This window comes from Myripristis murdjan, chromosome 1 (genome assembly GCF_902150065.1).
Source record: "Myripristis murdjan chromosome 1, fMyrMur1.1, whole genome shotgun sequence".
In the NCBI taxonomy this organism is placed as follows: Eukaryota; Metazoa; Chordata; class Actinopteri; order Holocentriformes; family Holocentridae; genus Myripristis; species Myripristis murdjan.
This window is the reverse complement of record NC_043980.1, coordinates 41,342,458-41,364,163: the sequence shown is the minus strand read 5'-3', so window position 1 is coordinate 41,364,163 and position 21,706 is coordinate 41,342,458. Positions and strand designations below refer to the sequence as shown.

At 44.5% G+C, this 21,706-nt stretch overlaps 1 protein-coding gene across 1 annotated transcript in view; it reads left to right on the top strand.

Moving 5' to 3' along the window:
* The first annotated feature begins 11,180 nt into the window (after positions 1 to 11,180).
* Positions 11,181 to 21,706, top strand: part of glra3 (glycine receptor, alpha 3) — a 75,122-nt gene continuing 64,596 nt past the window's right edge. Inside the window, exons 1-2 of the mRNA XM_030056708.1 lie at positions 11,181 to 11,194; positions 12,512 to 12,642. Of these exons, the coding sequence (XP_029912568.1) occupies positions 11,181 to 11,194; positions 12,512 to 12,642 (145 nt within the window). The remainder of the gene's footprint in view (positions 11,195 to 12,511; positions 12,643 to 21,706) is intronic.

Below are 21,706 nucleotides of genomic sequence, written 5' to 3'. Positions count from 1 at the left end.
CTTGACACTGCAACTCTGAGGGATTCTTGCAGATGTGCATCACTGAGGCGTGTTCTGTGTTTGTTCTTAATGAAGTTCATGTCAGAAAAGGCTGATTCACAGAGATAAGTTGAACCAAAGAGGCTGGCAACCTTCATAGCTGCTGTGCATACACCATTGTATTTTTCTGTGTCCACAAGGCACCAAAAGTTTGATGCAGCCTGGTAGGCTTTGAGGTGAAGGTCATTTTGCAGTGTTATAATTTCCATCTCCACCTGTCCAGCATCCAAGTTGAATGTTGCACTTAGTTGTTCAGCAATGCATGTTATGTCCACTTGCATGAAAGGATTGGAAATGAATGACACACATGGCTCAAGACGATCAAAGTCACAAAACCTGCTCTCAAACTCTTGCCCAAGTCTGTTTATGACTTCAGAGTACTTCTCTGCAGCTTTTTCAAAAGTCTCAGATGCAGAAGCATCGTCTTTGAGCACCGAATGCACTGAGGGGAAGTGCAGCACTTTTTTTTTTTTTGCTGTAAATGCACTGAGAAAATGTTCATCTTGGCTTTAAATGCATTGACAGCGCTAATCATGTCAGCAACAGTCTTACCTTTGCCTTGCAGCTCACAGTTCAAGTGGTTTAGCTTCCCAGTGATGTCCGTTAAAAATGCAAGATCAAGTATCCACTCAGTTTCCTCCAGCAGAGAGGCGTCATCGCCTTTGGATTGCATGAACTCTTTGATTTCACTCAAAAGTGACAAAAAATGTTGCAAAACTCGTCCCCTGCTGAGCCATCGGATTTCCGTGTGTAGTAACAGGTCACCGTACTCAGCTGACAGCTCCTCCAATAGCACCTTGAATATCCTGTGCTGTTTGGCTTTGGCACGGATGCCGTTTATGATCCTTAGAACGGGTCATGACATGCTCAAAGCCGGTCACTTTTGCACATATGGCCTGTTGATGAATGATGCAGTGGTAATGCAGGAATGTTGGGAAGTCTCTATCACCTTTGCAATGCACAATGAAACCTTGGTGTCGGCCGGTCATAGAGGGAGCCCCGTCTGTAGTTACCGATACCAGCTTTTCCAATGGTATCTTTTTCTCCGCGAAAAAGCTCTTCACCGCGGTATAGATGTCAACTCCCCTCGTAGTTGTCTTTAGGGGCAGTAGTGTCAGGAGTTCTTCTTTGGTAGAGAAATCCTCAAACACCATCCGGATGAAGACCATCACTTGCGCTGTACTGCTGTTGTCTACGGACTCGTCGCACTGGATGCTAAACCACTTGCACCTCGCCAGGTCCCGGTCCAGCTGCTTGGTCAAGTTCCCGGACACAGCCGAAACTCTTCTCACCATCGTACTTGCCCCCAGTTGGACCTCGGAGAGAGCGGATATGACATCGGTTCCATTCTTCTCATCTTTAAACACAGTGTTAGCAATTAGCATCATTGCTTCTTTGAAAACCTCCCCGTCTGTAAACGCCTTCTTCTTCTTTATCAGAAAATGTGCAGCTCTAAATGAAGCTTCAGTTGTTTTTTGGGATTTTTTCACCGACCTGGTAAAAAAAGACTGCTGTTTGGTCAAAGCTGCCTTCAACTCGCAGGCTTTCTCCACCCGTAGTGCGCTGCCCGGCGGGTAGTCAGTATGGTAGCTTTTGTGGCACGTGCTGAAGTGTCTCTCCATATTGTGCCGCTTTGCCGTCGCCACTTTTGCCCCGCAAATGAGACACACAGTTTTCTTTCACAGTAGTAAAAAAGAACTCTTCCTCCCACTCACTGTGAAAATGATAAGTTTTCTTTCTTTTTTCTGCCATTTTCTACATTTTTTTCTACGGTTTTCTTCATTTTCTACACCTTCAAGTTCAGCCAGTCGTCATCGCAGCGCCCGCTCAGCACTCTCAACTCTGACGTTTGTTATGCGCCACAACACTGACCTTTGAACCCGACTAAATTGGAGTTTATATAAATATTTGTATTTAATTATATTTTTATTAAATTTTCGTTTTCAAATCTAAATTTCAAGTGTGATTCAAAAAGAATAGCAACACAAGTAAATACAATTTTAGATGGAGCTCATTGGTTACTAGTGTTATTTTTTCAACAGGCCTGCGGGCGACTCATGCATTCCCTACCGGCGACCTGGTGCCCGCGGGCACCGTGTTGGTGACCCCTGGTCTAGGTGGATTACTGATTTAATTTAGATGGTTTGTGCTTTACTGATAATTGTGGTGTAGGTATTGATCAAAGGTAGGGGGTGGTAACTGGGGCATAGGTTTGGGGATAAATCAAGGCTGCGTTTATGTATGGTGGGACTTTTGAGTTTTCTTTGAGGTCAACTCTCTTTCTGAAAAAGAGCAGTGAGCTTGTGTTCCAGAATTCCTTAAAGGACTCAGAGGGCCGCCATCAGCACTGTCAGAGTTAGCAAGAAGAAGTGATCGGTATTTTATTGTGAACACATATTGTTGCTGATGATGTAGAACTTTCTGCTAGTAGGTGGTAAAAGTCTTCCTTATGTTGAAGGCCAGTCTCAGGAGCTTGTGTGCCTTAGCAAATCCATCCAGTACAGCTTATGCAAATCTTGTTTGAGTGAGTGAACACACACACACACACACACACACGCACACACACACACACACACACACACACACACACACACACACACACACACACACACACACACACACACACACACACACTTGCACACTAACTTCCCCAGTTTAAATGAGGATGAAACAAAGTTCTCATTTTTTGGCTTTGATGATGACATTTGCTACAATCACTTGGCCGTTAAGGTAAAGCGCTTTGCGTGTAACTTTTCATTGAATGAAATGATTTGATTTGTTTTGAATCTTACCTTGCACACTTAAAAGCTCCAGCAATCCTGTTTCTCTTAGTTTAGAAATATTGTTATAATCAGACATTTCCTCTGCTTCCAAGACACGTTATCCATTCATGGTTGGGTTATTATAACTCACTGTTCACATGTATTGGTCAAGGGGCTTTGTTAGGAGAGCTGCATTTTGGACCACTGAGACATGAACCAAAGATCAAACGCAGGGAACACATTTCTCCTTCCTTCACTGGTTACCCATGAATTTTAGAATACAATTCTTGTTTTCACCTATCAGGCTTTACATGACACAGCCCTTAAATACACACTCAGTGACCACTTTATTAGGTATACATGTACAGTCTAATGCAATCCAATTCAAATGTTATGCCATAAAGTTTACTTTTATGATGCCTATGATGCACAGGTTTTTTGTAGTAATAGAGATGTGCATTCAGTTCTATGTTTGGCATTGAGCTCATAGTTGGTGGTGCTGTTGTACTGGATTGCATTTTATTGAGAGGTGTATCTAATATTCTGTCCCCCTCATGTATATAAATATGGATGACAAAAAATAGAAACACCTCTCAATATAATGTACAAGACCTCTGCAAACTACAACCTCAATAATACACATAGAATTAAAGTGACACATTCTCCACAATGTCAACAAAACCTGAACATTATAAACTTTCTAAAAGGTAGAATTTATGGCAGAGCTGTTGCATTGAACTGCATTAGACTGTACAGGTGGACCTAATACAGTGGCCATTGGGGGTATTTCAGAACTGCTGTCCCTTTGTCAGTTTCAGGCCTCTGTGGTCCTGGGCCACCGTTGGTTAGACCTAAAGTTAAACTGAAGGGAGACTATGCATTTGCTGTGCTTGCCTTTTGACTTTGGAACAGGAATACCTCACCCATTACATGGTGCATAACTTATGTTCTCACTGTCTGTTCAGTGAACCAGAAGTTAACTGAACAAACTGGCCTAATACAATGGCACGTGAGGCAACATATATAGTGGCTTGGCCAAACCAAGCAGCACACAAGGGGTAAACAAAATAAACATCAACTATAACTAAATACAAAGCAAACTAACTAAACCCAATTCCCCCCATGACATTTACAGCACATGGTTCAGCCCAGTCAGCTGACTACAGCCCTCTGCCTTCTACCTTTTGCTCCAAAGGAAGATACAGCAAGCATGGTAACTCAAACAAAAAAACAAATGATTCATATAACTCACTATAAAACAATGAACTATAACTATAATGAAACTATAATGAAACTAATGTGGTTGTTAAGAGTGTGAACTGGGGGCAGTATTACCTACAAACATAGGGCTCTAGTTTCCCGGCGCAGCGCAGGGTGGCGCAGTGAGGCGAACCCCGCGCAGAGCTGGTTTGGACAAGCGCCACCCGAGGGGCTCACAGAGGCAGACTGACGTGCTGAGATGGGAGTGGCGTTGCAGCAGGAGGAGGTATCAACAGATTCAGCTTGGCACAGTGACAGTTTCGTGCCAAAAGGCTTCGCTGAGGTGTGCTCAAAGCTCTCCATCTGAAACCAGGTCTACTTTCAGCGCAAGGCGGAGCGCAGCCAGTGTAGTGGAAGTTTGGCTGACCGGCGCGCAGTGCGCACACGTCACCAAAACCTCACAGGCAGCACAAACGGTGCCAATCTCCTTTGATCTGACATCAGCTGTGACGGACAGTCGATATGGAGATAAATGTATGTGCTGATTGAGATAGTAGCATTGAATAGTGGTTTTTGTGGGTGTTTATAGCATTGTTAATGTGCCTGACATTCTGGACACCTGTCTATGAGGGTTTGGTGACGTGTGCGCACTGTGCACCGGTCAGCCAAACTTCCACTACACCGGCTCCTCCTTGCCTGCGGCAGTAGACCTCCATGTCAATTGCGTAAACGTTCATTACGCCTTCGTGCAGCGCATTTTAAAGGCGAGGACAGGGGCTCATTTGATTGGTTTAAAGTGAATCGGCTGTGTCAAACCCACTCCACGCCTTCTCTCCTCCCTTCCGCCGATAGGAGGAACGGCGCAGTACTTGCGCCACTGCGCACAGTGTGCCAAACTTGCAACATCCACCTGGCCACACCCAGAGGTAAAGTTTCGCAGGTCTGCGAAACTAGAGCCCATAAGGTCCCGTACTTGCAAAATCACCCATCAAAGACAGAAAAAACAGCTGATATCAGTGGCACCTGCCTACCTAGAATATTGAGCGTGGTTGTTCAGGTGTGTGTTTTGATAGCCTGTCAGAGTTTTACTTCTTGTAAAAGATTAAAAGATGGACATAGGTCCTCACTGCTGTGCCAGCTCTTTACAAAATGTTGGTGACAGTCCCACCTAATTTCCAGTGATGATGATACCATGTGATTGGAACACACACACACACACACACACACACACACACACATGCGCGCACATATTTTCTGTCTCTTTGATGCAGGGTGTTAATGTTGTATGACAAGACATAAAGAAGTGTGACACACTTACAAATACAAACACACACACACACACACACACACACTTAAACACATAGGCAAGATGATCCTGAGGCACTGTACTTCACTCAAATAGAAACATTAGCTCTCACTTTTTTGGTGGTCACATTCTGGAGGTAAATTTTCTATTCATTTCGCTCACTTCTTCTCCCACTCTTCTTTTCCAAACATCAGTATTTCAAGATTGTTACAGCTTGAATAGTGTGAACTCCCTACAAGTTGGATCATGACATTAGTAATTACAGTTGATTCTGAACCAAAACAATGAAAATAAAAAATGAAGGGAAACAACATTTATCCCTAACCCTCACCCCTGCTGATAGTCTTTCATCATCCTTAAAAAAATCACAAAATATCTGACTTGAAGTCATGCCAGCAATGACAATCGAAAAACTCAACGCTGTTCCTATCACCATGTTAACAGCTCTCTGATTGGCATTCCTGTTTAAAGAATTTTGGGAAATGTAGTGTTTCTGCATTGGCATGAGATTAAAAGTTTATGAATTTGAGAAATTGCTGTAAATAGTAAAATAAAGACACTTTGAGTCAGATGATGGAGAATTATTTGATTACAGTTTTTTTACGAAGTTCCTTTCTCCTTTCTCATAAGACTGAGAGGTGGACATGAGGGATATTTCAATGGTCCTCTGCCATAGTGACAAAACATCTAAACATTTTGACTTGCAGTGCTTACACAATGCCAAAGGGACGATGCATTTTGGGGGCACTGACTATTGATATGAGAAGGAAACTTCATTTTGACACATGAGTGAACAGTTTTGGGAGAGATATGAGCTTTTGCAGGTGAACCATGGTGTTGTGCTGAACCATCCAGGTTATTTTGGCAAAGCACCAAGAGTGTTGAGCACGTCCGGTCTGTTTCAAGAAATGAGCCAAAGCAATTGAGAAGGATCTTTCTCATTTTGGGGGCACTGACTATTTATATGGGAAAGGAATTTAGTTTTGAAGCATGAGTGAACAGTTTTGGGAGAGATATGAGCTTTTGCAAGTGAGCTATGGTGTTGTGCTGAACTGTAAGACTGTTTTGCCAAATGATCTTGAAGTTTTGAGAATGTAATTTCTGTTTTTAAGAAATGAGCCAAACCAATGGAGAAAAACTGTAAAGTAAGCACAATACTAATAACAATGCACAAATGAAACATGTGCCTCTCGTCATGCTGCTTGTCCACAGCTTATCTGAGAGCAGCTTCAGGCTTGGCTGCTGCTCTGCCTGCTCACTCCACATGGAGAGCTCACAGATTTACCACTGCAGGGCAAGTTTACACATAGATAGATAGATAGATAGATAGATAGATAGATAGATAGATAGATAGATAAAACTTTATTCATCCCAGAGTGGAAATTCAAATATCCAGTAGCTCATTCAAGACAAGAGGTACTGAGATAGACACAGGATAAAATAAGTTAAAGATAAGTGCAAACTACAAAGTTCACATTAAAATTGCCCACTCTATCGTTCAGTCCAGCTGTGGCAGAGGGGATGTGTGTGTGTGACTGAATTCAGGAGGAGTTGAATAGTCTTATTGCTGTGGGGACAAAGGATCTCCTGAATGGTTCAGTTCTCCAGGAGGCTGTGGAGAGGCTGTCTGCTACTGAAGGCATCCCTCTCTCTCTCTCTCTCTCTCTCTCTCTCTCTCTCTCTCTCTCTCTCTCCCTAGAACTACCAATATGAATGTTATTATTACGTCCCATTGTCTCTCTCCCTCTCATCTTACACACACAGCTTGGGTGTATGCTGGTTCTGGTGCGGACAGTCACTCATTAGGTCGACTGCACTGACAAACATGTCAAATTAAATATGACTCAGAGGCAGTGGCAGTCTCCACCAGCTATAAATCCTAAACATAACCCTCACCTTTCAAACCTACACAGACAAGCTGCTGGGGAAATCAAAGCCTCTCGTCTCTTGGCGGAGCTCCAGCCGGTCACCACGGCTCTGTGGCCGGGCTGCCTGGCTAGTTACTGACACAGGCTGCAGGTTATGGAGCTTCTAAACTCTGAAAACATTGGATCAGATTTTCAAATCATCACCAATAGTCATAAAATTGCCAATATCCAAAATCACTGCTCAACTGCTCCTGATGGGCGGCTTAGCACCTTGCATGACAGCCTCTGCCATCAGTGTGTGAGTGTGAATGTGAGCAGGTGAATGTGAGGCATGTGAACATTGTGAAGTGCTCTGAGCGGTGGATTAGCATGATGAATTTAACTTGACTACAGTGGAAACACACAGTCACATTCAGAAATATGTCCTATGTCCTCAGAAATATGTCCTTAAGAAAAACTGAAATAAATATCAACAAGCTGACCAAGCTGCGGTATGTGTTGTCCTAGCTAATCATAAGTGTACATTGAAAGGTTAACATCTCCTGGCAAATTTTCTATGACAAACACACACACAAAACAACATATATAGAATCTATGTGCTCATATGAAGGATGACTTCGCTCAGGAAGACATTCATTTATTCATTCGTTTTCCAAACCTCTTATCCTCGCAAGGGTCGTGTGGGGTTGCTGGAGCCTATCCCAGCGCTCATTGGGCGGAAGGCAGTGAAACACCCTGGACAGGTCGCCAGTCCATCGCAGGGCCTCAGGAAGATGCATTGTAAGAATGGTTTTGACAGACGGGGCATCATGCAAGCCAAAATTAGAGCAGATGGCATGAGGTCCAGAAAAAAAAGAATGATGTGATTTCTTGCAATTTGACATATATGTATATATTCAAAACTTTAAGGTTGGGAGTTTTAAAACTTCATTAGCCTATGTCAGTTTTAGCAGCTGAGCTCACTGCCATGAGAAACACACAGCTCTTGTATACCCATAGTAAGTTGTAAGACACTAATGTTATTACAAGTTATGCCCTGCTAGTTAGCCAGAAAGCTAAATAAACACACTGAGGCTAACTTTAGCTGCTGATACAAGCCAGCTATTTTGCAAAGCACACTGTCTCAAATGTATCTCAGTGTGGAACTAATGGCATTTCATTTTCACACGTTAGAAGTTGGGACTGATGCTGTACTAATGTACACCACTATCTGTATCTGTATCTGTACTCGGAGTGGGCGGGGCCTAAACTGGAAATGGGTGTGGCTTAAACCAGAGGTGAGTGGGGTTTGGCCAGAAATGGGTGCTGCTTAAACCGGTAGGTTATTTTAAGCCTGAAATTGATACGGGTTGATCAGAAGCTGCTATATTCATTGTTTATTGGAAAACTATTTACAGAACAGCCTCAGAAGCTTCAGATCAATGTTTTTGATCACAATAGTAAACAAACTATTTACAGAACAAGTTTTTTATAAACACAGAACATGAATATTCTTAAGTGCATCAATGAATACAACACATGCAGTAGGCAGTTATGAAGTACTAACTAAGGGTGCTTTCAGACCTGTCCCGTTTGGAGCAGTTGTTCCAAAACAGGGAGCGTTTCCCCCTAAAGATCGGTTCGTTTGGACATATGTGAACACAGCAATCGCGCTCGGATGCGGGACAAAACAAGCGGGCTGAGATCGCCTAGAAGAGGTGGTCTCGGCTCGCTTCCATTCGAGCCCTGGAGCGGTTCGTTTGCAGTGAGAACATAATCGACACAGCAACCGACACAACTCACTCAGAACTGTGATGTGCAGATTGTGCAAGCATCAGAGCCCATCTTCATCGGCAATTCCTTGTCGTGGCACGTCTTCTTCTCAGTAGATGCAGTATGACATTATTTTCCCTGCGCAGGCTTGATTCCCAGTAGAACTGGATGTTTTCCTCGGTTACAGAACACCGGTACATTAACCACAGAAACACAGAGAAACAAACTAGCCACACACACTGAAGATGCTCCATGGTTTTTGTCTTTCGGCATAATTTCTGACCAATGAGAGAACAGCTGGTTCGCGCATGGCATTTGTTTACAGCTTTGAACCGCTGCAGACGGCTGCCCTGTGAACACAAACGCCCCAAACGAAAAACGAAACAACTGGATCGATTTAGCCCCTGAATCGGAACAAAGCAAACAGGCCACAGGTCTCTGTGTGTGTGTATGTGTGTGTGTAGGGGAGGGTCGCTGTGTGTGACTGGCCTATCACACAACGTGGACACAGTCAGCTACCCAATGAGGATTTTCATTCATCACGAGCACAGATATTGACTCATATTTCTCATATATTACTGTGGTGTGGGTGTGGGATTGACTTTATAAGGTAGCATGGGGGGCGGCGTGGCTCAGGAGGTAGAGCGGTCGTCCAGTAACTGGAGGGTTTCCGGTTCGATCCCCGGCTCCTCCAGAGTGTGTCGAGGTATCCTTGAGCAAGATACCCCTCATCGCTCCTGATGGACAGCTGGCACCTTGCATGGCAGCCTCTGCCATCAGTGTGTGAATGTGTGTGTGAATGGGTGAATGTGAGGCAAAAAACATTGTAAAGCGCTTTAAGTGGTCAGTAGACTAGAAAAGCGCTATAGAAATGCAGTCCATTTAGCATAATTAGATTAATACGTGTGACTGCTAATGTAAAATATCTATAACTACATTTTATAACAGGAATAAAATAGAATATAACATAAAATAAATATGTAAAAAATCCAGGTACCAAAAATCTGGGGGGTCTATCATCCTTAAAGTCTCTTCTTAAAATACACTTTATTAGCTAGTCTTCCTTTAAATATTTTATCCTACCTTCCCATGTTTATTTTTGTTTTTGTTTTATTGTTTTCCTTTTTAATTTATATTACTGTGTTTTATGATTTATTGGTTGATCTTGCACGCACACACACACTTGCACAAACACACACCACACATTCCCCGCTCCATTCCCAGTCTCATGGAGTAAAGGCTCAACCTTGCTTCGACAAAGGGTGCACACCAAGGTTATAATAGTTTGGGATTTTTCAATAGTTTTTATTTTTATTTTGTTGTAACTCTTTGTTTTCAATTTCAGTTTACTTTTAATTCGTTTTTAAAGCTAGTTTGCTAGTTTAGTTTAGTTTTTATTTTTGAAAATGCTTAGTTTTAGTTTAGTTTTTAGTAGTTTTAGTCTTGTGCCATTAAGCCCAAAAAACTGCACACAACAGTAGTACTAGTAGTATTTCTACATTAAATGTAGAAATATGTGTAAACAGTCTATATAAGATGCAGTCTTAAGTGCAATATGTGTGTATTTCTGTTTCTTAAGTGTGATGCAAGTAGTGTCATTCTAAAACAAAAGCATGAAAAACTCCAAAGCAGAGTAGAGCCTGGTGGACCTGGCCTCCAGGTGGATGGGAAAAACAAGCCGACACACCCATGAAAGATGCTGTTAATCCTCTCTTGCTCCAACCATCACACAGGGTCAGCTTCCTAGCCTCCCTTATGATTTCTTTTCATTTCTGCTTTGCCGTGTCCATCTTAGCCCCAGTTAGGCTATTGACTCTCGCAGCTCCGGGTATTTCGAATTTTGGTTCGAGTTTGGCAGCGAACTTTTTGAAGGCAATGGACTCACAAAGTCGTGTAGACATGCCAGTCTCAATAAACATATTCACTAATGCTTCCTCTCGCTTGTGGTGTTCTTGAGTATTTACTAACCAGAAGGTGTGTGGTCGCCGTTGGAAGCACTGCATTAGTGTTTTCTGTCCTCTTGTTGACACGCTTGTGTCGGGCTGCATTGTGTTGCCTGGCCTGGGCTTAGCTTCAGCCTTCTTGTGTGTGCTTTTCAAATGGACTTTTAGCTTCGTGGGATTTTTCCCCTTCAGAAAAGTTGCACATATTTTATCATGTTCCACTACAAGGCACTTACTCTTGTCTGAGACACAGTCATATTCAAAATAATCCCAAATAGGACTCTGGCGCTTTCTCCCAACTTTCGCCGCCATGCCGTCTGACAGGTTGCTGCCAAACGTGCCTGGCATCTGCTGGCGTAAAACTGGCGCAGCTTTAAAAAGAAAAAAAAAACAAAAAAAAAAACAAGATGGACAGGAGATAGACGTTCACCCAAAATACTAGGCTTGTGTATGAAATACACTGACAAAGATGAAAACTAAGCAAATTTTCTCTATCATTTTTTGTTAATTAGTTTTGTAAATGCACAATACAGTTTCAGTTAGTTGTTGTTTTTTGGCAAAGCCTCGTTTTTATTTTTATTTCAGTTAACGAAAATGTTTTTATAGATTTAGTTTTCGTTATTTCGTTAGTTTCGTTAATGATAATAACCTTGGTGCACACTTGGTGGCTTGACCTTTATGTATGCATACGAACTTAGAACTCAATCTCCAGTTGTTGTAGTGTGTTGAGATCGCCCCACCACGTTAATGAGTCCGAAACAGAGGCGTAACATTTTGCCCTGTTAAGTACTAAGATCTCATGAGCTTTCATGATTACATGGACTATATAACTATGCCTTTTGTTTGTTATGCTGCTTTTTGCCACCAATAACTTGTTCAAGGTTTAAGGAAAATGTAGATAATCTTTGAGTCAAATATATTTGGGCATAAGAAGCCGTGAGCTCTTTATTCTGTAGGGAAATGTCATAATTTAATTTCTTTCTGTAATTAAGAAGCCTTGTGGGAGGGGCTATTTGTTTAAAAAGTGCGAGTGCAGGCCGTGGTGCAGTCAGTCTTGGCTGGGTTACAGAGGGGGTAACATCTGTGGCATTTTCAGTCTGTACTTTTAACTATATCTGTGTAGAGAGATTGTTATTCAGGAGTTACTGAGGAACTTTGTAGGATTCTTGAAATCGTAAACATAGAGTATTTTATTTCATTTTTGCACTTTTTGTACATAATCTCACTGTTTGTACCGTAGGAGACTAGCACAATACATCACACTACCTTCGCTACGCCTGCATTTTCCCAGTTTTTCTGAGGAGTTTGAAATAGAACCCACTGACACAGAGGCTATAGTGGGCTTATATGCATTATATGAAAGTAAATCACTTAAGGAATCCATAAACATAATTATAAACATAATAAAAGTATACAAAATCATAAGTATAGAAATAGGCAAATCAATAAATTAATAGGTCAAAAACAAGCAATAAGACATACATTAGAATTACACAAAAGTCATGTTAAATACATGTGTGAAAACCAGTAATATAACAAAAGAAAAAGGATACATAAAGGGAGGCAAAAAAAAAATCATTCAAAAGTATCCAAGAATCTGTTGCCCTCAGATCCTTTACGTTGATATTTTGTTTGTTTCAGTGTGGGCCGATGTAAAGAGGTGGACCATGCTGCCAGGAGCCGCCAGGCCCCCATGTCTCCTTCCGACTTCCTGGACAAACTGATGGGGAGGACATCTGGATATGATGCCAGGATAAGACCCAACTTTAAAGGTATCTATCTGTCTGTCTCTCTGTCTGTCCGTCTGGAAGGTTTGCATGCTACCACCACAGCACCACTTCTGAAAACTTTGTGGACTTACTTCAGGTGAACCAGAAGAGGAGGCAGGCCTGCTCTTACTGTCTCACTTTAGCTTGTACAACTGCATTTTCTAAAACAAATCTTAAAAGACCAGTGATTCTACCAGTGATTCTGCATGTTTAGCCTAATATCTACAAATTGGATATTCAGATTTCTGCTGATCTTTTCCCAAAGGAAGCAGTCCTACTTTAGAACTCCCATATCACTTTTTGTACCTTTTATCCAGCCACTGATTTCCATTTGTAACACTAAGTAGGGGTTGACAATAAGTGCCACAATATGAGCATGTGAATTACTACATTGGCTAGTAAAGAGTTAGGTTTGGCTTCTATAGCACGGTGGAATGCTTAAAGGAAACTCAGAGGCAGATATTGTAAATGTAAAAATAGGCCAGCTTTCATAATATAGAAAACATACGAACAAGATTTGACAATACAAACACAGACAAAGAAAGTAAGGCAATATCAAATTCGCAGTGTCTCACTTATACCTGGGGTGCACCCTTTTACCTGAATTTTTCATATCACCCTTAAATTCGAGTACAGTTCTCCAAATTCAAATTCAGTCCAACCACTCCTGATAAACACAAATAATATCAAAGTAATTTACAAGTAATTTAAAAGAGTTTTTCTCAAATGGAGGTACCCAAACCCTAAGGGGTACGTTGCAGTACTGCAGAGAGTACATAAGATTTTTGAAAAATGTTAATTTAAAAAATATCAGTCTTGCATAACTTCTAAAACAGTTAGCTAATACTAACAACGCAACCTGTTTTTACAAACAGCGAACCATGCAAAAGTTCTATGGGACGCGCATGCAAAGCCAAAGGGGCTTTTTGGGGGGTCATTTAAACATCTGGAGTGTCGCATCTAAAACAGACCAACTGGAGAAATTACTCGTGGAATTGAACCTCGACTTTCTCTGCATATCAGAGTCATGGCTCAAAGCGTCATCACCTGACGCTGCATTCATAATACCTGGCTACAAAGTTTTTAGAAAAGACCGAGCAGCTGGCAGAGGAGGTGGATTATTGATTTATGTCAAAGACAACATAAATGTAAAGAAATTGAACTGCGATGTATGGATATGGGCGGCGCGGTGGTGCAGTGGTTAGCACTGTCGCCTCACAGTGAGAAGGGCCTGGGTTCGATTCCCACCCAAGGTCCTTTCTGTGTGGAGTTTGCATGTTCTCCCCGTGTCTGCGTGGGTTTCCTCCCACCGTCCAAAGACATGCAGGTCAGGTGAATTGGAGAAGCTAAATTGCCCCTAGGTGTGTGTGTGAATGTCAGTGTTTGTCTGTCTGCCCTGCAATGGACTGGCGACCTGTCCAGGGTGTTTCCTTGCCTTCGCCCTATGAGCGCTGGGATAGGCTCCAGCACCCCCCCCGTGACCCTTGTGAGGATAAGCAGTTTAGAAGATGAATGAATGAATGGATGGATATGGAATGTATAGCAGTACAAATAACTTTATCTAACAGCATGTCATTCACTGTAATTTGTGTATACAAACCACCTTCATCCACAAATGTGTTTTATGAGTATTTTAGGAAAACTTTGAAAGAATTTGACAATAACTGGGCTGATAAATCAAAAAGAAAACAATTGAAAGACATAGCAAAACAAATGGACCTCACACAAGAAATTCAAGGCCCCACCAGAATTACACCATCATCCCAAACACAGATTGATCTGATATTCAGTAACAAACCTGAAAGAATAACTAAAACATTTAATTTTGTAACTGGGCTATCAGATCATAATTTAACACTGATATCAAGGAAGTTAACTAAACAAAGGTTTATGTACTGCCAGGAAAGCAAAAGGGTTTTACACACCATATCGTTTTATTATTTCTTGTTGTTTTTATTTATTTATTTAGGCTTCTTATACCAGGACCTGAGTCCTGATTTCGTACCATTAATGTGTAAATGTGAGCTGGTATGACAATAAAAAGTTCCTTGAATTCTTGAATACCAAAAAGGCTCATCAATGAATTTGAATGTCGATTTAAGCAGCTCTCTTGGAATAAAATCTTGACTACAGATAACCTTGATGATGCTTCAAAGGACTTCATGGATATGATTAATAGCATTAAAAATGAATTCAGTAAGGACATTAAATACTCCAGGAAAAAAAATCTGCCCTGGCATTAATGAAACAGAGGGATTTTGCACTAAAAACTGCACTTAAATCTGGGTTAGCACATGATAGAAGAACCTTTCAGCAGCTGCGTAATAAAGTTGTAAGTGAACTGAGGAAGGCTAAAGCAAATTTCTTTATTAATATCATCAGTGACTAAAAAGGAAATAGCAGATGAACTTGTGAAAACATTAATAGAGCTTTAAAGAGGGATAGCAAAAAAAGTGACAAAGGGTTTGAATTAAAAGTGCAAGGGGCTCTAACTCAGGATGAAGTTAAAATCTCTGTTCAATGATTGTTTTATTGATTCAGTGTGCGATCTAACGCAAGGCTTTGGTCCTAGAGAGAGGGACATTACACCACCAAATAATAATCTCCCATTGTTTAACATTGTGGAAGTGCCAGAAGCCTTGACAATTAAAATCTTAAGCCTATTTAAAAATTCAGTGGCTAAAGATATATTTGATTGCAATTGTGCATTTTTGAAGAGTTATAAAAAATATCCTCTCCACGCCAGTAACACACCTGGTCAACTTATCTATTAAGCAAAGACCGTAGTAATTACTCCTGTGTTTAAGTCTGGGGATGCAACCAATGTAATTAACTACAGGCCCATCAGTATCCTCCCCATCATCTCTAAAGTAGCTGAAAGGGTAGTTTGTGGCCAGCTGATAGCCTATTTAGATTAAGGCAACTTTCCATTACACCCAATGCAATTTGGGTTTAGAAAATACCATTCAACTGAAACAGCAAACTGCTTTTTCATAGAACAGATTAAAGCCAAGCTAGATGGGGGAGGTGTCATTGGTACTGTCTTTCTTGACTTAAAAAAGCCTTTGACACAGTCAGCCATAATGTTCTGTTATCTAAGCTGTCAAAGTTAAATTTTTCATCCAAAGCCCTGGCATGGATAGAATCCTACTTAGACTCAAGGAAGCAGTGTACTAGAGTTGCTGAGGTATCCTCTCCCCTAGTTAATAGCACCACTGGAGTGCCACAGGGGTCAGTTTTAGGAAATCTGTCCACACCTGGTGTCATGGTGGTGAAAGTCATTTGGGATGACTTTGAATCTAACTGTTTCTCAGATAAGAGCAAGTCCCTTGTAGTGGAGTGTGATAAAATATGTGGAATCCCACCAATCTAAAAGTCCCTCTTGTTTCAGGGAACTCACACTACAGTATTCTGAGCTTTCTGGTTGGACGTCATGAGGTTCTTGATTAGTTTAAAATGATATGTTAATTTTTACCCAGCATACTACTGGCATCTTACCTCAGAAGCGGTCTTACACACATTTTTGCACTTAAGGTTGCATCTTGTATAGACTGTGACATATTTGTGCCCATATCTATGTTTACTGCTGTTACTATTGTTGTTGCTTCTACTGTTGTTGTTGTGTCCAGTTGAATTTTTCTGGTAATGACACAAAACTCTGACAAATATCTTTTATAGTTGTCTTTTGTGGATGGTTGTTCATCTGTCCTAAGTGAATATATTTTTTAAATGTTATGATGCGTTGTTGAGTTTTTATTACACAATACTTTGTCTAACCTTTGAATCTCACCCTTGACAAATACTCCATATTACAAATCAGAATTAGAAATACTTCACTGATCCCCAAGGGGAAACTGGGTAAATTGGGTAAAAAAAAAAAAAAAAAAAAGACTATCACTGAAACTAATAAAAACTAAACCAGCTAACCTGTTTTATATACCTGTTTCTATAAACTGAAATTGAAAACAAGTCAAATTGAATTTAAAATAAAATCAAATGAAAAATACAAAGCTATAATAACCTTGCACCTGAGGCGGATCTACGGGTGGGCCTGGATGGGCGTAGGCCCACCCAGATTGACAGCTTGCCCACCCTATCAGATTCAAGACCAAAAAATAACTAACTAAATAAATAAATGTTTTAATGTCCTTTTTCCAACGTTTATTTTATGCTCGTTTACAACCTCTCGGCTCGTTTACCGAGAGGTTTTTTTTTCTTTCATCATATCATTTTATACATGTCTATCTAAAAAAATAAACAAAATGAAATAACAGGCCCATCCAGAATTTTTTAGGCCCACCCATTAGCCATGTTCTCTATCGTCTCGAGACTATCTCTCCACTCCGTTACATATTCCATATGTACGGGATATGATCCTCCTGCTTGTCAGGGTACTTGGATAATTCTTTAAGACACACCGGCTTGCCCGGCCACGCCCTATTGCGTAGCTATAAAGCGCCAGCGCTGGCGTGCGATCACTGATTGTTTGATCTCCACTCAGTCAGGGTGCAGACAATCCGTGTGTGTTTGAAAGATTTGTGTGTGACTGTGTGGTTACAGCTTGAATCCGCTTACCTGGTGTAAGTTCGGGCGTCTGTCTGCGGGCAGCCTCCCTGGATGCTGTTGTCCACATAAAAGTTTCCTTCTGTCCAGCTTCGGCTGTGATTTCCCTTACCGGCGTATTGCTTGCGGTCTTGTGAGCTTACGCGCTGAGTGGGACCCGTGTTGAGTGCAGACTCTGTCGGCTAACAGCGGTGAAACATATATTCCAGTCTGGTCGAGTCGGAAGCTATCTGACTCCCAGCTGAGGTGGCTGTGTCCCTTACCGGCGTATTGCTCGCGGTGTCGTGAGCTAACGCGCTTGGTGGGACCCGTGCTGAGCGCAGACTCTGTCGGCTAACAGCGGTAGGCAGTCAGTATCCAGCCTGGTTGAGTCGGAGGGGCTCTGACTCCCAGCTGAAGTTGTCCCTTACCGGCGTATTGCTCGCGGTGTCGTGAGCTGACGCGCTGAGTGGGACCCGTGTTGAGTGCAGACTCTGTCGGCTAACAGCGGTGAAACATATATTCCAGTCTGGTCGAGTCGGAAGCCATCTGACTCCCAGCTGAGGTGGCTGTGTCCCTTACCGGCGTATTGCTCGCGGTGTCGTGAGCTGACGCGCTGAGTGGGACCCGTGCTGAGCGCAGACTCTGTCGGCTAACAGCGGTTAAGCAGTCATTATCCAGCCTGGTTGAGTCGGAGGGGCTCTGACTCCCAGCTGAAGTTCTCCCTTACCGGCGTATTGCTCGCGGTGTCGTGAGCTGACGCGCTGAGTGGGACCCGTGCTGAGCGCAGACTCTGTCGGCTAACAGCGGTGAAACATATATTCCAGTTTGGTCGAGTTGGAAGCTATCTGACTCCCAGCTGAGGTGGCTGTGTCCCTTACCGGCGTATTGCTCGCGGTGTCGTGAGCTGACGCGCTCGGTGGGACCCGTGCTGAGCGCAGACTCTGTCGGCTAACAGCAGTGAAGCAGACATAATCCAGCCTGGTCGGACGCAAAGAAAGCCGACTCCCAGCTGAGGTGGTGAGCGCAGACTCTGTCGGGGACGACTGCTCTCCAGATAGCTTGGTCGGCGGTTAGGCAGCCAGAGTGCCCCTGTAGCATATTGCTCGCGGTTGCGAGCTAACGGCTCAGGGGTAAAACTTAGTCCGTGTTGGGCGCAGACTGTGTCGGCTCCAGCGGACCTCTACTGCTCTCTCGCTCTCTCTGTCTCTCTCGCTCCCAGTTAAGCATTCCCCTCATCTCTCCCGATTCAAAATAAAATATATATATGAGTGTGCGGCGGACGTGGCCGGCCGGCACACAAAGTAAACTCCACAAGTTAGCAACAGTTGCTACAGGCTGGCAATAAACAGGAAGTGGAGCGCTTCCGGGTTGCCGCTGGCCTCTGTTTCCCCAAGTATGGCAAGCCAAGAGGGACATTGCTGTGTGGGTTGTGGGGTTGCCATGCCCCTAGAGGATGGGCATGATAGTTGCATGCCATGTTTGGGACATCAGCATGCAATTTTACCTAGGGAGGATCCTCAGTCGTGCATGGACTGTTTTATATTGCCTGCACGTACTAGAGAAGCCCGCTGCCGATTTTTTGCAGCAAAGCGGTCAGGCTCTCATCTATGTGAGGAACCTGAAAGGAAAACTGGGAGAATGGCTGGAGCTGCAGAGGGGAGAGTGGAAGGTTCAGGGACCTGGCAGACTTCCCTGCCTCCCCTTACTCTTCGGCCTACAGTGGTCCAACCTCAAATTAGCCCTTTTCCTCCCCCTACTTCAGAGTTAGAGGTGGAGGAAGAGGAGGGAGGGGCGGAAGACGTAGATGTGGAAACTGTCTTTTCCTCTGATGACTATGACTTAGCCTGTGCACAACAGATGGCGGGTGGCACCCCAAAAGGCGAGTTAGCTTGCCACTTTGAGGGGATTATTAGCAGGGCGGCCAGGGCTCTGGATGTTGCCCTGCCTGAAAACCTTATGGCCACCTCCTCTAGGTTTGAGGAAGAGGTGAAGCCCCCCAGTGGATCAAGCCCTTACTCCACTGGTTTCTCCCTCCAGCTCTATTCTTGGCAAAGCCACCTGCTCTAGCAAGAATTGCAGGGTTACGGATGGCCTGCTTGCTAAGCTGCACAGAGCTATGGCTGTACAGACCCGGTTGGCTGATACAGGAGCCATTCTGTCCCTTTACCTTCGTCGCCTGTCCCGTCAGGTGCAGGAAGGTTCTGGGGATTCCGGTACGGCGGTGGAGCTTCAGACGGCTTCCTCATGCCTCTCCTCTGTGATGAAAGAGCAGGCAGAGGCAGCAGGCAATGCTCTGTCATCCTTCTGGGTGGTTAGACGTCACCTTTGGCGGTCTCAATCCCAGCTTCAGCAGGCAGATAGAGACTGCCTTCTTAAAGTGCCGGTGGAACCCTCTGCTATGTTTGGGCCACATGCTGCTAAGTTGCTGCAGCAGGCACAGGAAAGCCGCCGCTGTGCAAAAGAGGTCTCAGTGGGTTTTAACGGATGTATCAGGGGCGCTAGGCAGAGAGGAGCATCTCTACCTCAGCCAGTGCCAACATCAAGGGACCCAACATGGGGACCAGGGGATCTCAGGCCCCAGCTGGAGGCTTTTCGTAGGCGTAGAGATCGCCGACAGGGCAGAAAGGGAGGACCACCTGCCAAGGTTCAGAGGTCCTCTAAGCACCCCCCACCCTCCTGATAATTCCCTGTCCCCAGCCAACCAGCTTCCCCCGTCAGCCGAAAAGAGAAAGAGGGCTCAGGATCCTAAATTACCTCGACGACTGGCTAATCTGCGCAGTCTCGGAGGAACAGTGCCATCACCATGTCGCCCTGCTCTTGGAGCACATTCAGGGCTTGGGTCTGCGCCTGAACCACAAAAAAAAGCAAGCTCCAGCCTTCCCAGGTAACGACCTTTCTGGGCATGGTTCTGGACTCCAGGAGGGAGACCATTGTTTTGACCTCGGAGAGGCAGCGGGCTTTCGGAGCTTGCCTCAGCCAATTTCAGCTGCACTCTCAGGTCAATTGGGGGCTCTGCCTTCGCCTCATGGGCCTAATGGCAGCCATGGTGCAAGTTGTTCCCCTTGCCCTACTGCACATGCGGCCTGTACAAAGGTGTCCGCTGAGTTTAGGCTTATGTCCCCAGAGATCCCACAAGACCAAGGTGGTGGTGTCTCGGAGGTTTCACAGAGCACTCTGCTGGTGGGGGGTCCCAGCCAACATGAGCAAGGGGAGTGCTCTAGGGCCAGTGGTCTATCGCCAGCTCGTGTTCACAGACGCATCCCAGATGGGTTGGGGTGCCGTCCACGAGGGCTGTGGCATCAATGGCATTTGGACCGGACATTGGGTGAGCCAACACATAAATGTCCTGGAGCTGAGAGCGGTTCTTCTCGCCCTGCGACAATTCCTGCCGAGACTGAGAGGTCACCATGTCATTGTCAGGACCGACAGCACAGTGACAGCCGCTTACATCAACAGGCAGGGGGGCCTGGGCTCCCCCTCCCTATGCAAGCTGGCAACCATCCAGTGGCAGTGGGCTCACCCACTCTTCCTCTCGCTCAGAGCTGTGCATGTACCGGGGCCGTTGAACTCGGCGGCAGACATCATGTTGAGAGGGGGTCCCCACCCAGGGGAATGGAGACTCCACCCTCAGGTGATCGAGGAGTTATGGTGTCGCTTCGGCAAGGCAGAGGTCGTCTTCTCCCTGAAGAACGACTATCCTCCTCTGGGGTGGGATGCTCTAGCGCATCCATGGCCCCAGGTTCTGCTCTGCCTTCCCTCCCTTCACTCTTCTCCAGCCCCTCCTCCAAAGAGTTCAGGCGGAACGGGTGAGGCTGATATTGGTGGCTCCCCTTTGGCCCCACATGCCATGGTTTTCAGCGATTCCGCCTCTGTTGGACGGGTCGCCATGGGAGCTTCCGCCCCGGAGAGACCTGCTGTCTCAAGCGAGCGGGACCCAGTTCCATCCCTTTCCAGCGGGGCTCAGATCGGTGGCTTGGCCGCTGAGAGGGACCGGCTCCTGGCTTTAGGGTTGCCAGGGCCTGTGGTGAAGACAATGCAGGAAGCCTGGGCACCATCTGCAAGGGCTGCTTATGCATATCGTTGGCAGGTGTTTTCCACCTGGTGCGGAGCTCATCAGGTGGACCCCTACCTAGCCACAGACCAGGAAATCCTGTCATTCTTGCAGTCCCAGCTTGAGGCGCAGAAGTCTGCTGTTACCCTGCGTGGGATGGTGGCAGCAATCAAGGCAGTTCGTATTGGTGAATACGCACTGAGTGAGGATAGCTGCTCCTTGATTTCCCGGTTTCTTAGAGGTGCCAAGAGGCTTACAGTGCGCAGCACTGGCCCTTCAGTTCCACCTTGGGACTTGGATATCGTCCTTGGTGCACTTCAACACTCCCCCTTTGAGCCCCTTGGAGGTTGAATTGAAATGGCTCTCTTTGAAAACAGTATTTCTGCTTGCTGTGACTTCGGCCAGAAGGGTAAGCGAGCTCCATGCATTGTCAGTACACAGTGACTGTTGTCGGTTTTCGCCGGATGGCTC